The sequence below is a fragment of the Idiotropiscis lumnitzeri genome, chromosome 16, assembly GCF_059441095.1.
Source record: "Idiotropiscis lumnitzeri isolate Australia: NSW breed Sydney's pygmy pipehorse chromosome 16, RoL_Ilum_1.0, whole genome shotgun sequence".
Classification (NCBI taxonomy): domain Eukaryota; kingdom Metazoa; phylum Chordata; class Actinopteri; order Syngnathiformes; family Syngnathidae; genus Idiotropiscis; species Idiotropiscis lumnitzeri.
Window position 1 is genome coordinate 16,034,997 of NC_142406.1, and position 22,897 is coordinate 16,057,893.

Here is a 22,897-nt window from a genome sequence, read left to right on the forward strand (position 1 = left end):
TATTTTATCTAAATTGATTTGAACTAGTGTTGACTTACAGCCATACCAAAAATGTATTATGTTGGGATACTTTCATTCAAATAATAAAAACTGAAGACAATTTGAGATTTTTGGTCATCAGTCAGAAATGTTGATTCGATTTAAAGTTAAAGATCTCCCGAAATAATTTCAAGATAGTTGTCGATTAATTTGGTCATTGATTAGTTGTCGATAAATCGTCACACTTTTACTCCAAAAAAATAAGAGCACCTCATGCATGTTTTCACATTCAAACTTTCTTTTTTTTAATTTTCACATTTTTACCAAATAGTGACAGAAGAAACAAGGCAAAAATACTTTATCTTCATGGCTTTGTTTTCATTCTTGAGAACAACAACAAAGTGTTTCAGCTAGCTGGCTAATAGAATGCTAACAGCATGCTATCAGTTTCTAGTAGTGTGCTTTCTCTTTTGTGGTTTATTAAAAAAAAAAAAAAAATTCAGATCAAGCGATCTGCTGTCAATAAAACCAGTTACAGTACTTTGACTTATTCAAATGTTATCTGGTTAGCACAACTTGACAGCCCGGCAGTGAATATAAATATAGACTGTACATTTTATTATTAGAATTCATACTGAAGTGTTTACAGTTGGCCGCGACTAGACTAGGCTAGCTCCGTCAATGCCAATGATACAAAGATGTGGCTTCACACAAATTGTCTTCGATCAGGTCCTCCTTCAGCAGTCATACAACCGCAATGTAAACGCGCCTCCTGATTGACTGGAGTCAATCACAGGAATGTAGTGTTGGCCAATCGCAAGAGCCACAACGAGTTGCGTAGTGTAAACTGAGTGCATCTGTTCTTCCATTACCAGAGCAAACAACGGCTCCATTTAACGTGAAATTGCAAACGGACCTTCGTTCGCCATGTAAACAAAAAACGTAAGAGTCAAAGGTCATGCTAACGTTAGCATTCTCATCACAACTAAGACGTCAACGTGAACTTTTAAGACGAAGGACACAACAAACAAAACATTCAGCACTTGTCGCGTGTGCAAGGTTAGCATAAATGCTAAAGCTAACAAGCTAGTCTCGTGCAGAATTTGCGGTAGAAGTGTCGCAGCAACAACACAAAAGTTTTGCATCGCGTGCGGTCGTGTATTGCGCGCTTCAAGAAGAACAAGAGGCAAAAAGAGGTAGCAGCTGAAGAAAAAATGAGAAGGCAGATAAAGAAGCAAAAAAAAAAAAAGGCAGATTCATAAGCTGCACAAGTCCAAGTAGAATGACGCAGAAGAAGAAGAGGCAGGAGGCAGCAGGAAGCGGAAGAAGCATTAAAACAAGCAGCAGCAGAATCCAAACGTGAGAAGGGGGCGGGAAGGTTGTCGGGTCACATGATACCGTTGGTGACATACTGGAAGGAGTCGTAGAGTTTGGTGGTGATGGAGCGCACGGAGCCGTTCACCATCCGCTCCACCAGAAGTTGCAGCTGCTCCTCCGTCAGGCTCATGTGAAAACGTTCCTTCAGGCCGCGGATGGTCCCCGAGCCCTGAAAGCATGCCAGGTGCGAGCCTGCCAAAGCAAACGGCCCAGTCACTCACGCAGTCTGGACACGGATGCAAATCGAGCCTCGCAAGCGTACCTTGCTGCATAATCTCCACGATGTGCAGCACCTTATCCATGTGCTTCCTGGCGGCGATCATCCCCTGCAGCATCAGCATCTTGTAGTAGACGAACATGTCGCCGTCCAGGCCGCCCATCACCTGAGCACGCACGCGTCACCAAAAAGTCGCAAAATGACAGATGACGCCGCGCTCACCTCCACAAAGTCGGCGGTCAGCTTGAAGGCGGACGTCTCGAAGCCGAGATTGCGCGGAGAACTGGACAAGATGAAGCCGAAGTCGATGTGAATGATGTGACCTTCCGAGTCCAGCAGGATGTTGCCGTTGTGTCTGCGCGGACAAAAATCACAGTTGGTTGTCTTGGTAACGGCAATGTCCGACTTAGCGTGGCGCGATGAGCAGCACCGAGAGGAGAAAAAAAACGCCTGACCTGTCTTTGACCTGCAGGAGGTAACAGACCAGGCTGTAGCCGGCGCAGCTCTGCACAAAATTCCTCTGAGCGCTGAGGAACTCTTCGGTGGTGAAGCTGCCGTGTTCCTGCAGGAAGTAGTCGAGCAGCGACAGCTGACTCTGCTTGCGCACCTGACGACGGAAGATTGGAATATTTGGCATCACACTCGCCAAGATTACAGCAGCAAACAGGAAGAGACGGCGCCACACGTCTCCGCTACCTGATGCAGGGACACGGCGTTGAGGACAGGTTGGATCATGCCGCTGTCTGATGACATCACCAGGATCTTGTAAGGTTTGATCCACAAAGGAAGTCGCTCCTGACGCCAGATGGCCTGAAGACAAGCGCTCATCATGCTAACGTGCTAATGTGCTAACGGCAAGGCGTGGAAAAGGAAGGAAGGGGGCGGGCACCTGCAGCTGCGTGAGCACCTGATAGGCCAAAAGTTCTTGTCTCAGGTCGTCTCCGCACTTGACGATGACAGGAAGGAGACGCCAGCCGGGCAGGTGGCCGTAAGGCGACGTCTCCTGGATACGCCTGCGCACACACACACACACACACCCCCACACACGCACACACACACACACACACGTGTTTACTTGAGATCGCATCCTGACGTGATGGCGTGCGTGCAGTGCCGGCCCCCACCTGACTTTCTCCTCCCAGGGTTCTTTGAGGGTGACAGCCGAGGGGTCCTCGGGGTCCTTCCTGAAGGACGTGGGCGTGTGCGCCAGGTTTTCCGACAGCCGGCGTCTGCGGCCCACGCGACAACGTCAGCCGCGACAGGAACGGGAAGCGGATGACATCTGACGCCGACTCACCGTATGTCTCCGGCGGCGACGAACACCTCCCTGCTCTCCACGCTGGTCAGGCTGTCCACGGAAAACTGACTCAGGTTGTCGCTGCTGCTCGTCTGAACCTCCGCCGCAGACCGGGAAGGAGACGGCAAAGAAAACAGGAAGTCAGCCGGAAGTTCATCGGAAGGAAACGACGTAAACAGGAAGTCAAGTTGGCATAAGCTCGCGCTCACCTCCACCAGCAGCTGTCCGATGTCGTGGGTGGCCCAGGCGTCGTCGTCGTTGTCGTAGTTGTGCACGTTGGAGAGGTGTCCAGCGGTGATGGCGGCGGCAGCGGCGGCGGTGTCCGCCGTGAAATCCAGGTTGTCGGCGGAGCGGGCCGAGCGAATCCGAGTCTCGGGAATGCGGACGGGGACGGCCGACGTCTCGAAGTTTTCGCACTCCAGTACCTCCACGTAGATGATGTACGGAGCCTGTCCACGGCAAACGCGGCCGGCGGGCAGTCCGGTGAAATGTCGCATTGACACCACATCGTATATGGACGCGATTTACGCTTTTTTGGGGTTTTATTCCTCCGCAACGCAAGTTCAACTTCTCGTTTTAACATGATCAAATGAATTCATGGGGCATTTTGTTTGCGTCTTCAGCGTACCGACCTTGTCTTTGGAGTTGAGCACGGCGGCCTGCGTATGCGGAATCCGGACCAGGTGGTGCTGGAAGTCGGCGGTGGGCAGCCAAACTCTGGCGGGAAGTTTGTGGTTGAGCAGCGACAGCTCCGAGATCAGACGCTGCGTCTTTTGCTCTTTGCTGGGCAGCGACGCCAGACGGCGACCGATAGCCAGCAGAGATTTGACCAGCTCGCGCTGAGGACGCAGACGCTCCGGCTGGGGACACATTGTGGCGTCAGGCAAAATTGAGACGTCCCCCTTCCAGGAGGCAGACATGCTAACCGCCACAACAACAACAACAAAATGGCGTGCCTCACCTCCTGTTGGCGCGCTTCCACTTTGGTGTTGCTTCCGGTCCGATGCAAGGCACCGCCTGCCCCGCCGAATGCGGCGGCGATGGCGGCATCGGAATTGGATCTCTGGTGGCTCCGTTGGGAGGGCGACGCGCCCGGCGACGACGTTGACGTTGCGGCGGGGGGCCACAGCTGGTCGGACAGAATGAGTTTGCGCAGTTTGGCCCCTCGCGAATGTCGCTGGGTTGAGATGTGCATGTCGGATGTGTAGGCGCCCAGCAGCCACGCGCACAGCAGCGAGAAGACGATGCTGCCGCTGCAGCGTTGCACCTGCCCACCAATCGCACGTCAGAACGGCACCCCCGCCTCGTCACGCCGCGTCGCGCCACCACTCACCAGGTAAGGCCGGATGGCGTCGCCCACCTCGCCGTCCATGTGCACGTACATGCTGAGCAGCTGAGGCAGGTAAAAGTCCACGTCGGCGGGCGGGAAGCCAAAGAGGCGGTTCCCGATGTAGGCCTGCACACCGGGCTCCTTGGACTTGAACAGGTACGCCACCGCCATGGACGCGTCAAACAGCTTGGACTCGAACAGGCGGAGCAGCCATGACGAGCGATCGGACGCCGGCGAGAGGTCGCGCGCGTCCGCCCGCCGCTCCTCCTCGTCCTCCTCTCGGATGGCGCCGTCTTGCTGCTGCATTTGGACCTTCAGCAGGACTTCCTGGCACGCCTTCAGCGCCACCTCCGTGTTAATCACTGCACCAACAAATTAAAGTTTTAAGCAGGGTTTAAAACTAGGTTAAAGGTGTCAAACCGGAGCTTTCAAATTAAGGTGATTTGAAAAAAAAAAAAAAAAAGTAAGAGGGATGGTTGTACAATTCTAAAAACGAATAAAAAAACAGAGAGAAAGAGGATCGCGACAAGCAGGAAAAAGGATGAAGGACGGCGGTGCGGACGGACTGACTGGCTGGGTCACCTTGAGGCTTCTCCTCCTCCTCCTCTCGGTCCTCCGGCGGGGGCGGGGTGTCAGGGGCGTGGTCGGGGGCCTCGCTGCTGAGGCTGGTACTGCTGCCGCCGAGGCTGGAGCTGCGAGGGCTGGCGCTGGGCGAGGACGGCCGCTCATTGCGGGCCGGCTGGGAACGGGGTGCCGGGCGGCGCCGCCGCTGCCGGCGAGACGGGCAGTCCGAACAGCTCTCAGAACAACGCGAAGATGATGACGAGGACGACGACGAGGCGCTGGAGGGCGACGACGGGCACGAGAAGGCAGTGGGCGAGGACGACGGCGGGGCGGGCGCCGATGTTTGGGCAGGGCTTAGCTGGAGCAGACGCAGGGCGGGAGAGAAGGAAACTTGGGTGTCGGCCATCTCTGGGGAGGACAAGACAAGTTGTTTCTTAAGATCAAGAACGAACCAACTTCCTCGGAATGTGAGAATTGGAAGAAACAGAACGCCGGACGACTTGTCAAGTCTGGATTCCATCAGATCATCAAAAACAAAAAAGCCAAACAATTTGGACGGCGCCACCAAATGCATCTTGGGATATTTTGCCGGCCAAGTCTTCACGACGTGACCTAAGAGTTTCGGGTACTGTGCTTTTTAGTTTTTGTGTTTGAGGGATGACGTCAGTTCATTTTTGTCCACTTCTTTGTCTGCCAGCCAACCAGCTTGTTGATTGGTTACACTCCAAACACGTCACAATTAAAAGAAACTTGGGGGCATCCTATATGACAAAATTAGGGGACAGGGTTTACAAACATTTGAAGCTCGTCGTCCTCACTCAGGACAAAAGCAGCCAACTTCTCGTCAGCTGTGTCCCAGTCTGGAATGGATGAGCTGACTCCTGTGACGTCATCTCACAACACATCTGGAACACATCACTCACATACTCTCATTCTTACACAGTCACTCACACATAAAACTCACAACTAAATTGCACACACGCAAAACAGACAGACGCACGATTTGCACCTTTGGAATTCCTGTGACGTCAGCGCAGATTTGAGCTTGTGTCGGCGCCACCACAACGACAGCAGTCACGTCTTGTGACGTCACGACACAACGGGAGAGCAACTTTGTGGACGCGTGACGTTTGCGCATGCGCGTCGGCTGCGGCGCAAGTGACGATGAGGAGGAGGAAGAAAAGGCGTCCAACCAAGCAACCAACGTTCGTCAACACCGACAAGTTCCCCAGAGGGCGGAAGAGGCTTGGAGCATCGGACACTCACCGCTAGCCAAAAGGAGCAAGTTGGTCAAGTCGCTTTCGGCGAGTCCACTTTGACATCCGGTGGTGGTCTCACAGCGTCGACGTGTCCATCTGGTTGTCTCGCGGTTGCGTTGCGACTGTTTTGCGGACGTGTTGATGGTCGGTCTGATTTGTTTTCAGGCAGCTATGACGCAAGATCAACCAGCTAGCCAGGATGCAGCAAGACCACACTTCCGGTTTTGGTTTCCAGAATAGAAGTGCACCACGCGTATGTTTTAGAACGTGTCGATTGCCTCCACGGCCCCCAATTTTTTCATTTATATTTTTTAGTTTTTTAAGCCTCGTACCCGTTTCAAATATTAATTCGGGTGACGGGTGAAGTTTTTCTTTTCGCGCTTTCTTCTCCCTTTTCTTTTCTTTTAAAAAGTTACTGCATGACTTCCGCTGGCTCACAGGTTTTCTTTTGTGACGTAGCACATTTTTATCATACGTCTTCTTCCGGTTGGACCAAAACACAAACTCATAAACGAACGCGCTGTGATTATGTCGATTGTCGTCTCTATCTCTCGCTTTTAAATTCCTTTGAAAATAAAATCATCCCACCCAGAATCATGCTGTGAACATGTGACATGTTTTGTTTTAATTGGGTCAGTGCGCATTGGAACATGGCTCCATCACTTCCGCCAATTTTCACGACAAAGAAAGAAAGAAAGGGGAAAAGACAGACGAGGAAAGGAAAGGTGCATTTCACTTATGATTGGCATCTTGTTTAGTTTTTTTTTTTTTTTTTACAGTTGGACCGACTTGGTCGGCTTCACGCCGTCAACGAAACACTTGAAGAACACACCAAGAGTAAAGAACAAGTATAAAGTGCAAACAAACAAAAATAAAAAACTCACAGGAACACCATGCGGGACACGTTGTCATAGCAACACAAACAAAAAAAAAACATTCTGAAAACAGAATCTGGCAGGACTACAAAACCCACAATGCCCCAGCGCTGTGTGACCCACGCAACACTTGCTGCAAGTCAAACAATAACATTACTTCCTGCCTCCTCCTTCGACTTCTTGTATCAAAGTGCAAAATGGTGCGTGTGCACGGTTAATCCACACACGCTACCCGATTACCGATCTTTAACGTCATCGTCGTTGCCACCCACTTCGAATGTCAAGCGGAAAAAACATTTCCACTTCTTTCCTACCATTGTTGCGGAAACGCCAGACTATATTTTCCCGACAATTCATTCTCAACACTCACTATTATTATCAGTAATAATAATGATCATCATCATCAGAGGACATAAATGACATGGCATTAGTGCAAACAAAAGTGCAAGCCAACACGCTAAGAACATAATTTACTGCATGTGAACGTTTTAGGACAACATTGTGCTCACCATTTTGGACATCATGACGCCACCGATGACGATTTCACACCAGCCAGTTGTCGGCAGTTCGAGAGCCCGTCAGTTTGGAGGTGCGTGGGTCGCGTGATCGCTCGCTGACAATGACAAGAGCGTTGTGATGTGCACGCACACGCACACAACCTCAAACACACTCAGACATTAAAATACACGTACACACTCACAAACATGGACACGCACACACACACAGGGAAACAAACGCACGTGGACACACGCGCACACGCACGTTGAAGACAGTAGTGGGCGCAAAGGAGCAACAAAGCGCACAAAAAAGCGTGGAGGTCAGCGAAAAGAACCTGGAGCAGGTTCTGACCCGTAGTTAAGTCAACTTCCTGTTGGTCCCTCCGGAACACGACTTCTCGTTCGGGCTCTGGAGGGGGCGTGTCCTACAGACAGACTGACGGACGGATGCGAGGAGGAGGAGCCACAGTGTACGTTGAATGAAACGGCAGCTCGGCTGGAGGTCGAGGCGTCATTCATCCCCCGATCGGTCACCCAAGTGGCCGATCCAGAAGAAGGGTGAGGGGGCGGGGCTTTGAGGGAAAAGGGGAAGTGGCCTCTAGGGGCTGTGCGCTGGCTCCTCTTCCTTTCGGACCACAGAAGACGACGACGAAGAAGACGGTGAGTTGCTGTCCACCGGCGTGAGCTTGAGTTCCACTTGGCCGCACTCACGCTGCGTTCTGGGAGTCGCCAGCAGAGGGTTGCTGCTACTGCTGCTGTTGTTTTTGTTGTTGTTGCTGCTCGGTCTGGGCGCCTTCTGGATGACCTCCACCATGGGTGTGCGACCGGACGCCGCCAGTTCCCACCCGGCATTTCCCGCGCTCTGGAAGAGCAGCAGTGGCCGGGTGTGGCAGTCGGCCTCAGGCAGGCCGCCGCCGGCCTGACCCCGCTGGGCGGTGGCGGGCGGCGCGGGCAGCGCGCTGAGAAGCAGACCCGGCGGCTCCCGGATCACCAGCTCCAGCACCGACTGTGAAGCGGACGCGGACGCAGACGATGACGACGACGCCTTCTGGATGACGCCGCCCATCACCGAGGTGATGATGGGGCCCTGGGGCGCCACCGGGGGCGGCGGCTGAGGCGGTGCGGCGGGCGGGGGGGAAGCGTCCTCTGGGCGAGGTTTCCTAGGTCTCCCGCGTTTCCGTTTGACGGGAGGAGCGGCCAAAGTACCGACCGTGGCCTCAGGGGGGCGCTTGGCGGCGCCCTCTCGCGCTTTCTGGAGCACGGATGCGGGCGGTGGCGCTTTTTCCCGCTCATACGACAAACAGCCCTGAGGGACGATCATGAGGGGGAGCGCGCTGCCCTGCTGCTGGGGTAGCGTCGCCATGGCGATCACCTTCACACCGCCGCCGCCACTCGTAGCGGGGCCGCCCGGCCCGGACCCGCCACCGACGGCCGAAGCATCTTTGGGCGCCAGCGAGGGCGGTGACGAGCGCACAGACAGCGGCGTCTTTTCCGGGAGGGAGCTTCGGGGGAGGATCCGGGGAAGCTGCTTCATGTACGCCTCCACCTGCAACACACGTTCGCACACACGCACACGTCTTTTTAGAGATAACCAAGTTTTCTGAAATATGAGCCGTCATTTCCATATTTCAAACAATCCAAAGAATAACAAACCCCCAAAAACATTCCACCAACAAAAAAGTGGGACAAAATGAAGATGAAGAAAATCGTGCAAAAATGAATCAATCAAAAACCAGGAATTTCATTGACAGCCATCGGTGACCTACTGCAGGCCGCAGAGAGGAGACGGCGGGGGAGGGCGGAGCCTCCAGTGAGAGCGGTTTGGCCGCAGGTGCCGCCTTGTCGGCGGCCATCAGCTTTGACGCGGACGAGGAGGCGGAGTCTCCGCAGTCCTTCCGAGAAAACAGAAAGTGGTGAGCGGTGGCGACAGGATGTGAGGGCGCAGAGAGGCCGGTGGGCGTGGCCTGGCCTACCTTCGGGTCCGCAGGGTCGTCATCCTCGCATTTGGACGGCAGGGGAGTCTTCTTGATGACCTTTTGTGGCTTGGGGTGACCTCCTGGAACACAGCGGGGACACGGTGAGGTCCCCCCGAACGCACTCAAAGGCTCACGTGCACGCGTACCCGCTAGCGCCGCAGACGCCACCAGCTCGGCTTGGCTGCACCGGGGGTTGACGATGTGCTCCTGGATGAGGTAGCGAGCGATCTCCACCACCGTGTCGAAGGAACGCTTGAGGATCTTCTGCGCCCAGTCGCAGATCAGCTCGCACGCCGCCTCCATCACTTCCTGTTTGTACGTCTGCACCAACTCCGTCAACTCCGCCTGAGCGCGCGGGAAAGGAGGACAAGGAGATGAAGAGCGATTGATTAGCTGTGTGTGCGCTCACGCTGGTGTGAAAATGCGTACCGGGTCTCTCTTGAGGTCGAGGTTGGGCAGCAGCGGCATGTTGAGGACGGTCTTCCTCCGGATTCCGCTGTAACAGTACGTGCCGCCCGAGCAGTTAGGGAAAGCTCACGCCACACTCGACACGTTCACAACACGCGAGGATAACGACAGGGTCCAAAAGGAGACCCATTGTGTACATTGCGTCGCCATAGCAACGCTCAACGTCAGGATATTTGGACTGGCCTCGGCCTCCGAGCCGTCGGGCTTTAATGTTGGGGAAAATGTCTCGGATGATTTTCCCGAAGTTGGCGGCGCTCAGCGGCCGATGTTGCAGGTTCTCGCAGTAGCGCCTGAAAACGGCACAGGTTACGCAGACGGCAGACGACGGGTCACTCGACGTGCGTGTCGGCGCGCTTACTTGTAGGTTTCGTAGACATCCTGCTTGGGCAGACACGTGTCCGAGTGCTCCTCTAGGTGGCTGCGGATCCAATTGCAGGTGTGAAGTTGCTCCGACGTGTTGAACAAATTGTCGCCTCCGCCGCTACGCAAACGCAAACACAGAGTTGGAAGGAATGTTTTTACTTCCAAATTGTGGAGCAGAAGGTGCGCGAGCGGCCGTGCCAGACCTCTTGTCGGTGGCGCCGAGGCCCGAGGGCAGCTGAAGATACAGGTACAGCTTGTCGTTGTCGGAGAAGCGTTGAACGTCTTGCTGTCCAACAAGAACACACCATGACATCACCAACTGGTAACATGGTCGGGCATTGTGTTTTTTTTTTTGGGGCAACCAGGCACTAGCATGTCAAACTAAAAGTTCAATAGCAAACATCTACTATCACTTTGGAAAACCATGATCAACATTTTTGGTGATTTTCTGGCAGATGTGACAGACCAAACCAGCAGTAACTGAATGATCGTCAATTTGAGTGACGATGCACTTTTAACCACAAAAGCCCCCCCAAAAAAATAAATAAATAAATAAAATAAAAGATTTTTGTCTAGATAAAAATAACAAATTTATGGACAAAATCTACAAGCCACCCATCCATTGTGAATTTGTGTCACATGGTTCTCACTAGGATCTGGTCCACTTTAGTCTGGACGCTCTTTCTGCAACAGAGGCAAAAAGAACATGAGATTGTCGGATGGAGTCTGTGGTCGATGTCGTGATGATTTGACGTACGAGATGTTTGTCTTGAGCTTCTGTAGCAGCATGCTGGGCTCTGTGTCGCCGTCGGGCATGTCCGCGTCGGCCTCCTCGCCGCCTCCAGGCTGGCACCGGTGCTGCTCCTCCAACATGTGGACTCCCGACTAGGCAGTGCTCAGGAGCACCATCTGAACACAGACAGACGTGAGAGACGGCCCTCAAAGTTGCTCTTTACTCATCCAAAATGACACAAACGGCACATTTTTACAAATTATCCATTTGCTTTCTAACAGAACTTTTTTCTCCTCACCCAGCGGACATCCGGGATTGGTCACCACTTAAGGCTCGTGTTGACAAACACTCAATGTCAGAATGGACAACGTTGCATTTAGTGAAGTGGGCCTGTTTTTTTTTTGTTTTTTTTAGGACTTGGGCGGAAAGCGACCTTCACAAGGTAGAGGTGCTGCTCCACTCGTCCACCGTGCCGGCCTGCTCATATTTTACACGGTACCAATATGAACGAAGCATCAAATGTGATCAAGATGTCATTGACCTCCGTTTTTTGTATTACGTCCATAAACACACACCAAGTAGAATTGTTAAGGAGTGATCAAATATTTTATAAGTTTGAGGACGCACGGCGCTTCTGCAGTGCTTTTGCTCCCCGCCAGCCGAGCAACTTCCGCCGTCCGGCGGGTCCGGTTCGACCCCGGGCGGAGGAGGCGAGGTAACGCGAGGCTGCCGGCCGCCATGTGTCGGCTTCGTTAGCATCTTGCTAAACGGCTAGCCGTCGTGCTAGCGGACCGGAGCGGACACGCCGTTTATAGTCATCATCTAAATCTCACCGGCATCCGCACAAAGTGTCAAACACGATAACATCCGAACATTACCGACGACGGCAACGTTTGTCTCGGGCAACAAAGCAAGCCTAGCTCGTTGCTACCAAATAGCATCAGCTAGCAAGCGACGAAGCGCCCTACACTTATTTTTAGACTCAATTTTACTTAGAAATAATTCCCAAACGCGGGCAATGAATCGTATTGATTAATGACGGCAGCACGTATGACAAGCGTTCAAGTTAGCATTTTAAAAAAGAAAAGGAAAAGTACCTGAGCCAAGATACAGCAAAAAAGTCCTTGAGATTTTTTTGTGATTGGACGACTCTGTTATGTCTGCCTGACTACAAAGCACACGTCTATTGCCATTGGTGGTCGGCCGCCAATCTGCCCGGATACCCAAATCTGGCTGCATTTCATTTGCTGAGGCAAAACATTTTTCTGACGGAGAATATTCGAATTGGACGACGTCGCCTGGTCTGCCCAGTTACGAGACGGATGATTTGCTCTCAGCTATTCTGCATAGCAACAACGCGTATGCAACACGCGTAGCTAAAATAATCACAACATTAATTGTGATAGTAATGACTAATAAATCTAAATTGTCATTTGATACATATATATTGACAAAAGCAAACTACACAATGTTTGATTGAACACATTTATTTGAATGATACAAAAATGACAAGAAACAAATGTTTGCATGAGCAGAAAAGTCTGGCTCCCTCTGGTGTTCATTCAAAGCCACTGCAACAAGAGAAGACCAAACACAAACATATTATTGCATTATATCACACTTAAATGGGACTTGAGATCGCGTGTTTCCCGCCTTTTTTGACAGTGACCTGCCATCTTCATCTCAGATGCGGAGGAAGCAGATGAGACCTTTGACCCTTACCTGACCATGTGAGCAATGTCCCAGTTGGTTTCGGAGGACAGTGGGCCCACAATCTCCACCCCATCCGCGGTTACTACGGCAACCTCGTACTGAAACAATAAAAATGCTGATGAGTGATTGAGCAGGGATAAAATTCGAAGGCGGTTGTCTCTGCCTAATTTTGGTCAACTTTGATTATCATGAAAATGGATCTGACCATTAATTTAAGCATTATTTTTAATTGCAAATGCAGTATTACATACACACTCGGATCAAAGAACTAACAGGCAACGTTTGGTTAATTCTAATTTGTATAAACTTGGCTGTTGAACTGTGCACTTGTGCACACGGCACCCGCAAAATCCATCCCCGAAGAACCCTGCTACTTTGCCGTTTTTGGAACTCACTCTGTTGTAGGAGCGAGCGTCTCTGTAGTAGAGGACCTTGAGGCAACGGTCCACCAGCTCGCGGGCTTCCTGTTTGCTAACTTCCACCTTTTTTTCCAACGCTTCCCGCATCAGGGGCTACACACACACACACACACACACACACACACACACGTGCGCTGTCAGGTCAAATACACACCAATAAGAGCCTGTCGTGTGGGAGGAATGACGACTGACCTGAGCCAGGAAAGCACCAAAGCCGGTGGCCACAGAGGGGGCCTCGTAGGCCACGCCCAACTTGTCCACGTAACCCAGGAAACTGCAGAGAAAACAAAACAGGCTAAAATTTGTAATCATTTTCGATGAGCAAGACAAACAAGACAGTTCACACTGAGTAACGTTGCTTTGCTCGTTGGCTGTTTTGAGTAACATTGCATTTCGGGTCTGGAGCGCATGCCGACCTCTGCCCGTCGTAGAAGCCGCCGATGACCACGGTGTTCCACAGGGGGTTCATCTTACTGCGCCGGTTGTACATGACCCTGGTGAGCCATGAGTGCAAAGCTTTGGGGCTGTAGCTGTGGCCGTCGCCCAGCAGCTCCTCATCGATGCTGGCGGGAGGAAAGCGAAAATCACTTTTTTTATCCATATCAACCCCCCACCCCCATCCATGCTTTCACGGCAGAGGAAGCTTACACCATCTGCTCGATAACCTGCTTGAGGTACTGGTAGTCGGCGTAGTCGCCCGAAGCCCCTAGGATGGTGCTGTTGTTCACCTGGGGGAAAAAAAAAAAAAAAACACGTTAAAATACATTGTGAAGGTTATGGGGTCAAGTAGCAACATTCCCTCTTGCGTCGATATGCACAGCATCACCTTCATGAGCCTGGAGATGTTCCGGAACCTTGCCAGGGAGCCGTACGAGCCCAACATGTCAGCCGCCATCACCACGCCGCCCGTGAACTTGACCGCTAGCACCGACGTACCCGTCACCATGGGGGTCCTGCGCACAAAATTTCATGACAATTAAACGACACATTTGGACATTTTCCATCATGTCGTGTGCGATGTTCATGTTTTATTGGAATGACCAATCCAAGAGAGGGGCAATGAGAGGACACGATTCTCATTTGTGGCCATGAAACGAGTGCAACATTTTAGGGTTTAATATCATTCAAATGAAAAATTTGGACGACTGCTGAAGCAAAATTGAGTGCACCATCATTAGACAGGGCAATACGTGAAAACATGCAAAAACTCACTTTTGTGTTTAGTGTGGACATAATACAAACTTGGTGGCATTCAACTAGTGTTTAACGTGCGCCCAACGTTATGCCAAATTTGTGGCATCCAAATTGGATTTTTGAGCGCATATTTTTCAGTCGAAAATGATTGCATAGATGGGCGACAGTCTTACGAGCAATCGTTAACACTCGCTAACCCAACAAACAAACGCGAGCACAAGACAAGACCACCTTTGACGTGATGACTCTTTATATGTAAACAATTCCCAATTCAAGAGAAGTGTTGTTACAAAAACTTCATCGTACTCATTAGTTAGCTTAGCATCAGTTAGCTCGACGATGATACAGCATCAGCGGCGCTCAAAGCGAAAGTTCAACTGATTCAAATAAAAAAAAAAAGACAACGACGGCTTGACGCTCACAGGGTGTGTCGAACAGGACCGCCAGCCGACCTCTGCCCGACACCGCTGCCGCTCTGGAGCGAATAAAAGGCCCCTGGTTTCGGTCCATTCTCCCACAAATTGAGAGTCAAGTCGCTCGCCGCCATATTGTGGGAAATCGTTGCCGGAAGTGACGTCACGACAAGACGCAATTTACCGACTGGCGAAGTGTTTTAAATGAGTAAATTAAGTGTTTAATTTTTTAATAATGCCGATTATGATATAATAATGAATTATTATATGATTATTATTAAACAATGACAATATTAAAATAAAACGAATACACTCATTATATAAATAAAGACGGTGACTCTGTGGCGTTACCGGCTGTTACATTTAAGAAACTACATGTACACGAATTATATCTCTTCAAATCACGACGAGTGGAAAAAACTCATGTGGAAAACCGCTAACCGGAAAGCATGTGTTTTATCCTGAAACGCCCAACCGGAATAGTGCCTCACCCAGTATGGCTTGACTTCTCTGAGCGCTTCAGAACTTGCACAAGGGACATTTGTGGACTCGTGCAAGTTGCTCGTTCTTTTAGGGCGGACGTTGAGAAGAAACCAAATCGACCACTGGGAGACTTTATTTATTTATTCATTTCGGTGCCGTGCGCTCGGCATGCTGCGCTTGAGCCTGCCGGCGGCAGCGGCGCTTCGCTCTGTTGTTGCGGCGGTTCGGCCGCGGAGGCTCGCGGGCGGAGCCGTGAGCCAATGGTCGCGACGCCTGCTCGGCACTCACGGCCGCAACGAGCCCAGGGAGCCGCTCAACTCGCCCAAGCGGGCCAAAGAGTTCATCTACCGGCTGCAGGCTCGTGAGAGGGCCTGCTTGCTCAAGGAGCTCCAGAACTTCGAGTCCATCGCCATCGCTCAAGGTGCGCCTCACCCGCCCCGCCCCGCCCCGCGCGTCACTTCCGGGTTCGAGTCTCACCTGGCAGGCTTTCGAGTGGATGGGCGTGGTCTAGCTTGGGCACACAAATTTTATTTTGGCACCTTTGGCAACTTGTCTTGTCCCTGTTCATCTTTTTGCTCCCAAAATAGAAAATTGGCACCAGTGAGTGAGTCAACGGAAACATCAAATCATCCTGTAAAGATGACTCATTCATGGGAACGCACCATTGTTAATTTTTTCAGGGATGATTCATACAATTTTTTCCCCAAACTATACCGGTACTAGTATTCACTCTTTGAGAACTCTGCGATTCCTTTTGATGCCTAAAAACGAGCTGACCAGAATGTTCAAAAAGTGATCAACATCCTTTCTCATTATGGTCAGCATTTGACCATTTTCCTTTTGTCTATTTGTCGTTTTAGTACCATATTTATTATCATTATAAAACTATATCGTGCACGGGTTTACCCCTGGGATGTCAAAAATAGTTTGTTTTTTTTTCCTCCACAGAAACGGTGGAACCTTCGCCGCCCACCGCAGCTCAGATCCGATATGGTCGGCTTCACACACTCACACACACTTGCACACGCGAACACTCACTTGATGGCTGCTTGCTCTTTTTTTTTTTTTTTTCCAGTTTTATTCCACAACACTCTTCCCTTCATCGGCTTTGGTTTCCTGGACAACGCCATCATGATCTCAGCTGTGAGTGCCAGGTCACGTTGCGTTCTTGACATCACCTGTCAAGCGTGTAACTTGTCGGGTTTTTTTTTTTTTTTTTCGTCGTCGTCTTCTTGTGGGGCTGCAGGGGACGCAGATCGAGCTTTCCATCGGAATCACGCTGGGAATCTCCACCATGGCTGGTAACATCCTGTTCCGATGATTGAGTTGAGTTCAGACTGAAGCTCAGCTGTGATCGGCAGCAGAACGTGCGTTGATGCGGATGTCAAACCACGTGTTTTTGCTTTTTGTGTCCGCGCAGCCGCCGCCTGGGGCAACCTGGTTTCCGACTTGGCCGGCCTCGGGTAACCACTTTCGAAGCTTACTCTATTTGAAGGTCAATACACATCATGTAAGTGTGCACGTTCTCGATCTTAGATGTGCGTGTGCGCTTAGCTTGGCAGGTTACGTGGAGGCGCTGGCGTCCAAACTGGGCATGCAGGTGCCGGACTTGACGCCCAAGCAGGCCGACATGTGGCAGACCAGGCTCAGCTCGCACACGGTGAGGTTGGCGCTCAACCCTCGCCGCTTTGCCAACACGCCGCCATTAACGCGGCACGTTCCGTCCGTCCCGCAGGGCAAAGCCATCGGCGTGTTCATCGGCTGCCTTTTGGGAATGTTCCCGCTCCTTTTCGTCAGCGACGACGACAAGAAGATCAAGGCGGACAACGCGGCGGAGAAGGAGATAAAGTCCTGACGCAAAAAAAAAGAAAAAAAAGCAGACGGTCCTCGTTTGCTGGTTTTGCCTTGCCTGGAAAATTTCCAGGAAGGATTTCTGCGGGAATTCTGGGCATTTTCCAAACTGGAAACCTTCAATGGGAAGTGATTTCACGGAAAGGCATCGGATTCCAGCACAAATGTAATACTTATCCATATGGACTCACATTTGGGGGAACAAAAAAAAAAAATTCCTCCTGAAAAAACACAACTGGAGAGATCATGAGTGTTTTTTAATTTTGGAAATTACTGTTGTCGCTTCCCCCCAAAAAAATCTGCAAATATTTGACGCTCATTGTTTTTGCCATGAAGTTTTTTTTTCCTCTCAACAAAAACAAAAATGCAAAAAAAAAAAAAAAAACGCAACTCCGTTCTGCATGACGCGGTTTGGCGAGAAAAAATTTTTTAAATCTCACTTTTTTTTTTCTCCTCTCTTGCTGGGTGACACTAAAACGCCGTGGTAGTTTTGCAATTTAGAACGGTGCCAAAAAATGTTTTAATTTGGGAGTGCTGACAATTCGCAAAAATCTTGCAGATGGTTCTGCTTCACGGCTTTTTTTTTTTTTTTTGTCTTCACTTTTCTGCCACAAGCGTGTGTGTGTGAGACATTCTACGTCCAAGTGCAGTCAACCTTGAACATGTTCCACGTTTTATTTTGTTTTGGTTTTTTAATTAATCGGACAACGTCAATGTTTTTGTACCAACCTGCGCGTCATGAATGCATTTGAATCAAAAAATAAATAAATAAAAATCCGGCGTCGTGGCTTGTCAAGAGTAGAATGAAAAAAAACCTGCTTTTTTTTTTCAGTGTAACAAAACAATCGTGTTTTGGGGTTCCTGCGATTTCTAGAAGCAATTACTCACATTTTCCCCCGCGATTGGTCGCAATAGTCCCTCATTCCATACCCACCTTCAATAACGCTTGCTGGAGAAAAAAAATAAAAATAATTTGAACATTTTTGTTTTATTGGTGATTAAATTGTTAGCAGTTGAACAGAGAGAAAAACATCAGAGTCATAAATACAAGAGCAGCAAACTTTTCAAGCAGTTTTTGCCTCACACTTCTTCACGACGGCAAAGCAAATACGCACGGTGGAATGGTCAGTGTCTGTTGCCATGGCGACTGACGCCTTGCGAGCGCCCACTTGTCGATGACATCACTTCTTCCAAGAAGCTGAGAGCAGGAGAGAGAGGGAGGAACGGGTGTCAGTTGACGAAGGTGTGTGTGTGTGCGCGTGTGCGTGTGTGAGACCTCTTGGTGTTGAGCATGCTGCTCCCTCCCAGCACGATGCGCACGCCAGGCGTGTTGCGGTTCATGTTGTAAACACTCAGAGCTTCCTCATACGTGGCTCCGCCGATCACAAACACCACCACGTCCTGAGGCCTGCACACGCACACGCACACACGCACGTCGTCAACGCGTCACGTGCCCTCGAATCCGTCACCCTCCGCGGCGACCCGTCACCTGTCTCGGAGGCTGCTGGCTCCAAGATACGGAAACTGACTGTCTTTCAGGCGACCTTTGACCAGCTGATCCAGCGTGTCGTGAAGAAGAGGTTGATGCTGCGCGTACACGTTCTCCACGCCCTGCGCGCAACACGCAGTCGCACGTCACACATGACGCCTGTTTACAAGCGTTGGCCGCGGCGATCGGTCGCACACCTTCAGGCCTTTGAAGAACTGCTTGGTGATGGCCACGGCGTCCGTCGGTGTGATGAGGTCGCTTCCTCGCACCCTCTTACCGCCGTACTCCACAACACACTGGACCATCTGACACACACACACGTCACACACATTTGTCAGTGAATGGCGGCGGCCCAACGTGCACAACGGCGGTTCAAAGAGAGTGTGCGGGCGCGTACCTTGCGGTGCCTCTCGGACACGCCCCTCCTGGCCAGCTCGTCCTGCAGTGCGGGCAGGACGCTGCTGCTGTGGCGCTCGTAGCGCAGCGCGTAGAGCGCCACCAAGCGCACGGCGTCCAGCTCCGACACGCGCGGGTTCTGCAGCAGCCGACGCACGTTCTGGACACACAACGCGAGATGTTCTTTGCTGGATGTCAATGAGCTGCAAAGTGTCGGTGCCGCGCGTGCACGTGCACATGCACGTGCACGTACCTGCTGCGCGCTGTTGTGGTCGTTCTGGCAGGCCAGCTCCTGCTCCACCTCAGACACTTCCATCAGCTGCCGCTCGGCCACCAGGCGCGACAGCTCGCCCACCACCGTCACGTGCTTGGACACCGTGCCCGACATCTTCTTGAACTGCGGGTAGTTGTCCACGAAGGCCTGCGAAGGGGGCGGGGTCATTCAGCCGGCCAATGACGACAACAACGAGCAGCGGTAAGAAATGACGCCACCTTCATGTCCGAGATGGATTCCAACTTCTGTTGGCCTTTGGGTCTCTTCTTCTGGAAGTCCTCCATCAGGTTCTTGATGTTGGTGCCGATCTCGCCGAAGTTCAAGTACAAATTCTGGAAAGGAAGACACGAACGGTTTTTACAGCGAAATGAAACAAGATTCCCTTTCCAGGTGGATACTCACGTTAGCGTAGAACTCGTCGTTCTCGGCGGACAGGACCACCTCGCGCAGGTCTTTGCTGATGCCGGGTACCCTGGACAAGTCGATGCGGTTGTTGTTGAGGCCCAGCAGCTCGTGCACCATGGCCTGGTAGGTCCACTGCCGACGTACGAGTCGCAAACGGGACACGGAAAAACATTGATGAGGGATTCTCAAGGTTGCCATATTTGTCGCTGGTTGCTTAGCGACCAAATGGAAAGTGGCCCGATGCCTTTGCCCCGTTTGTAGGTTTACTATTTTCTTTTCAGTGTGATTAATAAAGATTTTCTAAAATGTTATTGAAATGTGTAATTTGCCAATACCTCAAGATTATTTTCATTTATTTTAAAAATCTGCCCCACCCGAAAAAGAACAACAAATTCCAGACAGAACGTGTGACCGACAAGGCAACAATCATACGATCATTGGCAGTGCGTTGACTGGCGCTGACCAGCTAGCTTAGCCTCAAGATCTTTGCTGAAACTGTTTTGGAATATCCACTTCTGGAAAAGCAAAGTCAATCGCTGGTTTCACGACACCTCACCTGGTTAAGCAGTGGCGTGATGGCGTCGTCGCTGCGATCCAGAATGAGCAGCAGCGGCGGGACTTCCGTCTTCCTGAAGTCGAACAGCTCGTATTCCTTGGTGATGATTTGCTGCACGGGGGCGAGAGTTCAGAGATCAGGACCATCGGCAACGACGGTTCCGGCGGCGGGGGCGCTAACCTTGACGCTTTCAGCCAGCCGCTTGGACATGTCGGAGGACAGCTGGTAGCGGATCATGGGACACTTCTTCAAGGCCAGCAGGACGGACGTCAGTCCTTGCGTGCAGCGCCACAACATGGACGGGTCCCAACTGCGCCCCTGTTGTGCACGCGAACACACACACATGCGCATGAGCGTGCGCACAGGTATGATGAGCTGGCGGCATGGTGTCCCTTACCTTGGACACACCTTGCAGGTTGAGGGAGAACACGTGTGGATTGACGGCAATGAAATCGCCATAAAACTCCTGTGGAAAATGCGCGCGCGCACACACATAATCAGTGTGAAGCAACAATGTCCTCGAGAACGGAGAGGCGGAGCTACAAAGGACTCCGAAAGCATCACTCACCTGCACTTCAGCGACTACTTCCTGTTCGTCAGCCTCGGCCAAAGCTTTGATTTCACTTTTACTGATTACGTTGCTGAAGTCTAAAACACACACACACGCGCACGCACATGAGTTGATCACGTATCGCCAAGATGGCGTGCAGCTTGTCTGGGTGCTCTCACAGATGAAGTAGACGCTGTACTTTGGTCTTCTCAGCTCCTGGATCAGATGCTCCACGTTTTCCTGCAGCACAAACACACATTACCACCGGCTGGCTGCTCTTTATCTTATCATGATGACGACGATGACGATGGCGACGATGATGATGGCCGGCACGCACCTTGGTGGGTCTGAGGAAGCAGATGGCCTTCAAGTGCTTCATGCTTTCTCTGCTGTGAGAGTCAATGTGTTCAAAGAGGTAGACCTCCTTCTGCAGGATCTCCGACTGCGTGTAGACCACGCTCACAATGCTCGTCTGCACATGCACGACAGGCAACAATGAGCGCTTTCAACAGGGTTAAAAAAAAAAAAAAATTCCCCTTGTTGTTCTAATGGCACATTCGTGAAGTAGAACAAATAAAAATACAGGTGAGGGGGGGGTGTATAAAGGGATAGAAATCAAGTGTTTTTATCAGTGAGAATTGCAAAAGTGACGTGGAGTGCAAATGTGAAAAGTCGTCAGAAAAATACATCCTCAACTGATATACAGTCATGTACCTGAAAATTACAGTAACTAAGTATTTCTACTTGGATTTGCCCCCGCCCTCCAGACCCTCCCCCGGAGTGCTTGTTTGGTGGCTGCAGTGCATCCTCACCGTCTCCTTGTCCATGAGCAGCACCTTCATCCCTGCCCCGCTGCTCTCGATCATCTTGGAGATGTACTGCTTCACCGCCAGCGTCACGTTCATGGCGGCCGTCAACAACGATAAAAAAACAAGGGCAACAAAAAAGAAGAGTCACTGAAAACACAACAGACGTGCACGAAGGCCTGGACAGGAAAATGAGCCGAGAAAAGTGGCCAAAATCGTCAGCTGAGCCTTCAGGATCTTCTTAAACAAACATCTCGCAAGACAACACGGTCGCCATTTTGAACGTCACACTTTGAAAGGAAGTCGACCTTTAACGTCCAACAATGGCATTCAAAATAAAAGTCAACAGCCACCCCCCACTGGCCCCACACAAAAAGAAAGCTCGTATCACAGTCCGCGTAAAAATATAAATATTTGAGAGTTTAATTTCGTTTATAAACGATTCAAAGTGATTATATAGATTGTAATCAAAATGATTTGCCTGAAATTTATTTTGCGTTTACCAGTGACCGGAAGTGTCAGCATTTTTTCCCCCCCTGGACACGTGACGTCTCTCGACTTTTATTATATCTCAACTAAATATAAAAGCTGTACACAAATCATTTCCTTTCAGCCACTGTACTTGAAATCATTCAATATTCAAACCCCAAGATTAATTCATGTCACGTTTTACGAGATTATGTGTGTGTGTGTTTGACTTCCGGGTTTTACGACGTCGTTGCTACCATCTTGTGGAGACGTTTGGCTACTGCATGCAAACTTGCACTGACCAACACGTTGAACACAAACATTCTATTTTCCCAGCATAAAAAAAGTTAATGTTGCTGAATGATAATAAAAAAAGTGGTGAATTTCTATGAGAAGCGTTTGTCGCACGAGAAGGGCTTTCGTCGCAAGTGCGTCTTAGTCTTTCTGTGAGCTTTTGGAGCGTAGCGAGCAGGCGAAGGGTTTCTCCCCGAGTGCGTCCTTTCAACGATAATTACCTGAAACTACCGTTTATGCCATCTTTCGTTTCATGCAAGACCAGTGCACGCACACACGCAAACACACACGCGCGAAGTGTGAGGTGTCACATTCCCTTTGAAAGTGCTGCGAAAAGGCCATCTTGTCTTTTCATGTTTTTTCACTCGCCACGTTGCAATGGGATGAAAAGCTTTGTGCATGCGCGTGTGTGTGATGAAGGCCTCTTATCGGCGCAGTAAATGCCAGCCGGGTTGATAAGCGCGTTTGGTCCGTGCCGGGCGTCGACATGAAAAGACGCATCGCTCGTCTCTGATTGGACGGTCACCTTTGCTTCGAGGGCCAAATGAGCTAACAGGACATATTGTGCAAAATGTCCAAAATGCCGCCAGTGAATAGGCAGCAGCGAATTGTGTCGAACGAGTGGTGGGCGGAGCTAGACAAAGCGCAGCG

General features: G+C 50.8%; 5 protein-coding genes across 9 annotated transcripts; 1 reads left to right on the top strand and 4 right to left on the bottom strand.

Annotated features, from left to right (window-relative positions):
• Nucleotides 1-259: 259 nt before the first annotated feature.
• On the bottom strand, nt 260-7,632 carry LOC148321786 (phosphatidylinositol 4-kinase beta-like). 5 transcript variants are annotated; one of them, XM_088318404.1, is made up of 13 exons: nt 6,031-7,632; nt 4,783-5,172; nt 4,204-4,562; nt 3,832-4,137; nt 3,503-3,730; nt 2,871-3,319; nt 2,698-2,802; nt 2,463-2,586; nt 2,270-2,383; nt 2,029-2,180; nt 1,796-1,928; nt 1,619-1,739; nt 260-1,548 (listed from the first exon to the last, which is right to left on the bottom strand). In XM_088318404.1, the coding sequence occupies exons 2-13, from the start codon at nt 5,168-5,170 to the stop codon at nt 1,367-1,369; spliced, it is 2,661 nt and encodes an 886-aa protein (XP_088174530.1). In that variant the 5' UTR covers nt 5,171-5,172; nt 6,031-7,632; the 3' UTR covers nt 260-1,366. The 5 variants fall into 5 exon arrangements, with proteins under 5 accessions (XP_088174530.1, XP_088174531.1, XP_088174529.1 ...); XM_088318405.1 differs by having other exon boundaries at nt 5,561-7,632; XM_088318403.1 differs by having other exon boundaries at nt 2,871-2,962; nt 3,080-3,319; nt 4,783-7,632.
• Nucleotides 7,633-7,638: 6 nt separating this feature from the next.
• Nucleotides 7,639-12,140, bottom strand: rfx5 (regulatory factor X, 5). Its single transcript, XM_088318429.1, has 11 exons — nt 12,033-12,140; nt 10,960-11,111; nt 10,853-10,886; nt 10,406-10,488; nt 10,198-10,320; nt 10,013-10,129; nt 9,801-9,879; nt 9,518-9,716; nt 9,369-9,451; nt 9,162-9,287; nt 7,639-8,941 (listed from the first exon to the last, which is right to left on the bottom strand). The coding sequence occupies exons 2-11, from the start codon at nt 11,073-11,075 to the stop codon at nt 7,994-7,996; spliced, it is 1,908 nt and encodes a 635-aa protein (XP_088174555.1). The 5' UTR covers nt 11,076-11,111; nt 12,033-12,140; the 3' UTR covers nt 7,639-7,993.
• Nucleotides 12,141-12,406: 266 nt separating this feature from the next.
• On the bottom strand, nt 12,407-14,852 carry psmb4 (proteasome 20S subunit beta 4). The gene is made up of 8 exons (XM_088318422.1): nt 14,684-14,852; nt 13,894-14,020; nt 13,716-13,795; nt 13,484-13,630; nt 13,260-13,341; nt 13,044-13,160; nt 12,658-12,746; nt 12,407-12,506 (listed from the first exon to the last, which is right to left on the bottom strand). The coding sequence occupies exons 1-8, from the start codon at nt 14,806-14,808 to the stop codon at nt 12,494-12,496; spliced, it is 780 nt and encodes a 259-aa protein (XP_088174548.1). The 5' UTR covers nt 14,809-14,852; the 3' UTR covers nt 12,407-12,493.
• A 309-nt stretch (nt 14,853-15,161) lies between these two features.
• On the top strand, nt 15,162-17,990 carry LOC148321789 (transmembrane protein 65-like). The gene is made up of 7 exons (XM_088319554.1): nt 15,162-15,578; nt 16,106-16,150; nt 16,233-16,300; nt 16,404-16,458; nt 16,578-16,620; nt 16,712-16,817; nt 16,893-17,990. Exons 1-7 carry the CDS (start codon nt 15,326-15,328, stop codon nt 17,010-17,012), a joined length of 690 nt encoding a protein of 229 aa, XP_088175680.1. The 5' UTR covers nt 15,162-15,325; the 3' UTR covers nt 17,013-17,990.
• vps45 (vacuolar protein sorting 45 homolog) lies at nt 17,981-21,794 on the bottom strand. Its single transcript, XM_088319553.1, has 15 exons — nt 21,491-21,794; nt 21,016-21,150; nt 20,858-20,918; nt 20,697-20,776; nt 20,526-20,594; nt 20,309-20,446; nt 20,129-20,239; nt 19,570-19,704; nt 19,386-19,499; nt 19,147-19,314; nt 18,895-19,053; nt 18,695-18,802; nt 18,498-18,619; nt 18,285-18,416; nt 17,981-18,206 (listed from the first exon to the last, which is right to left on the bottom strand). The coding sequence occupies exons 1-15, from the start codon at nt 21,581-21,583 to the stop codon at nt 18,134-18,136; spliced, it is 1,698 nt and encodes a 565-aa protein (XP_088175679.1). The 5' UTR covers nt 21,584-21,794; the 3' UTR covers nt 17,981-18,133.
• Between the last annotated feature and the right edge of the window lie 1,103 nt (nt 21,795-22,897).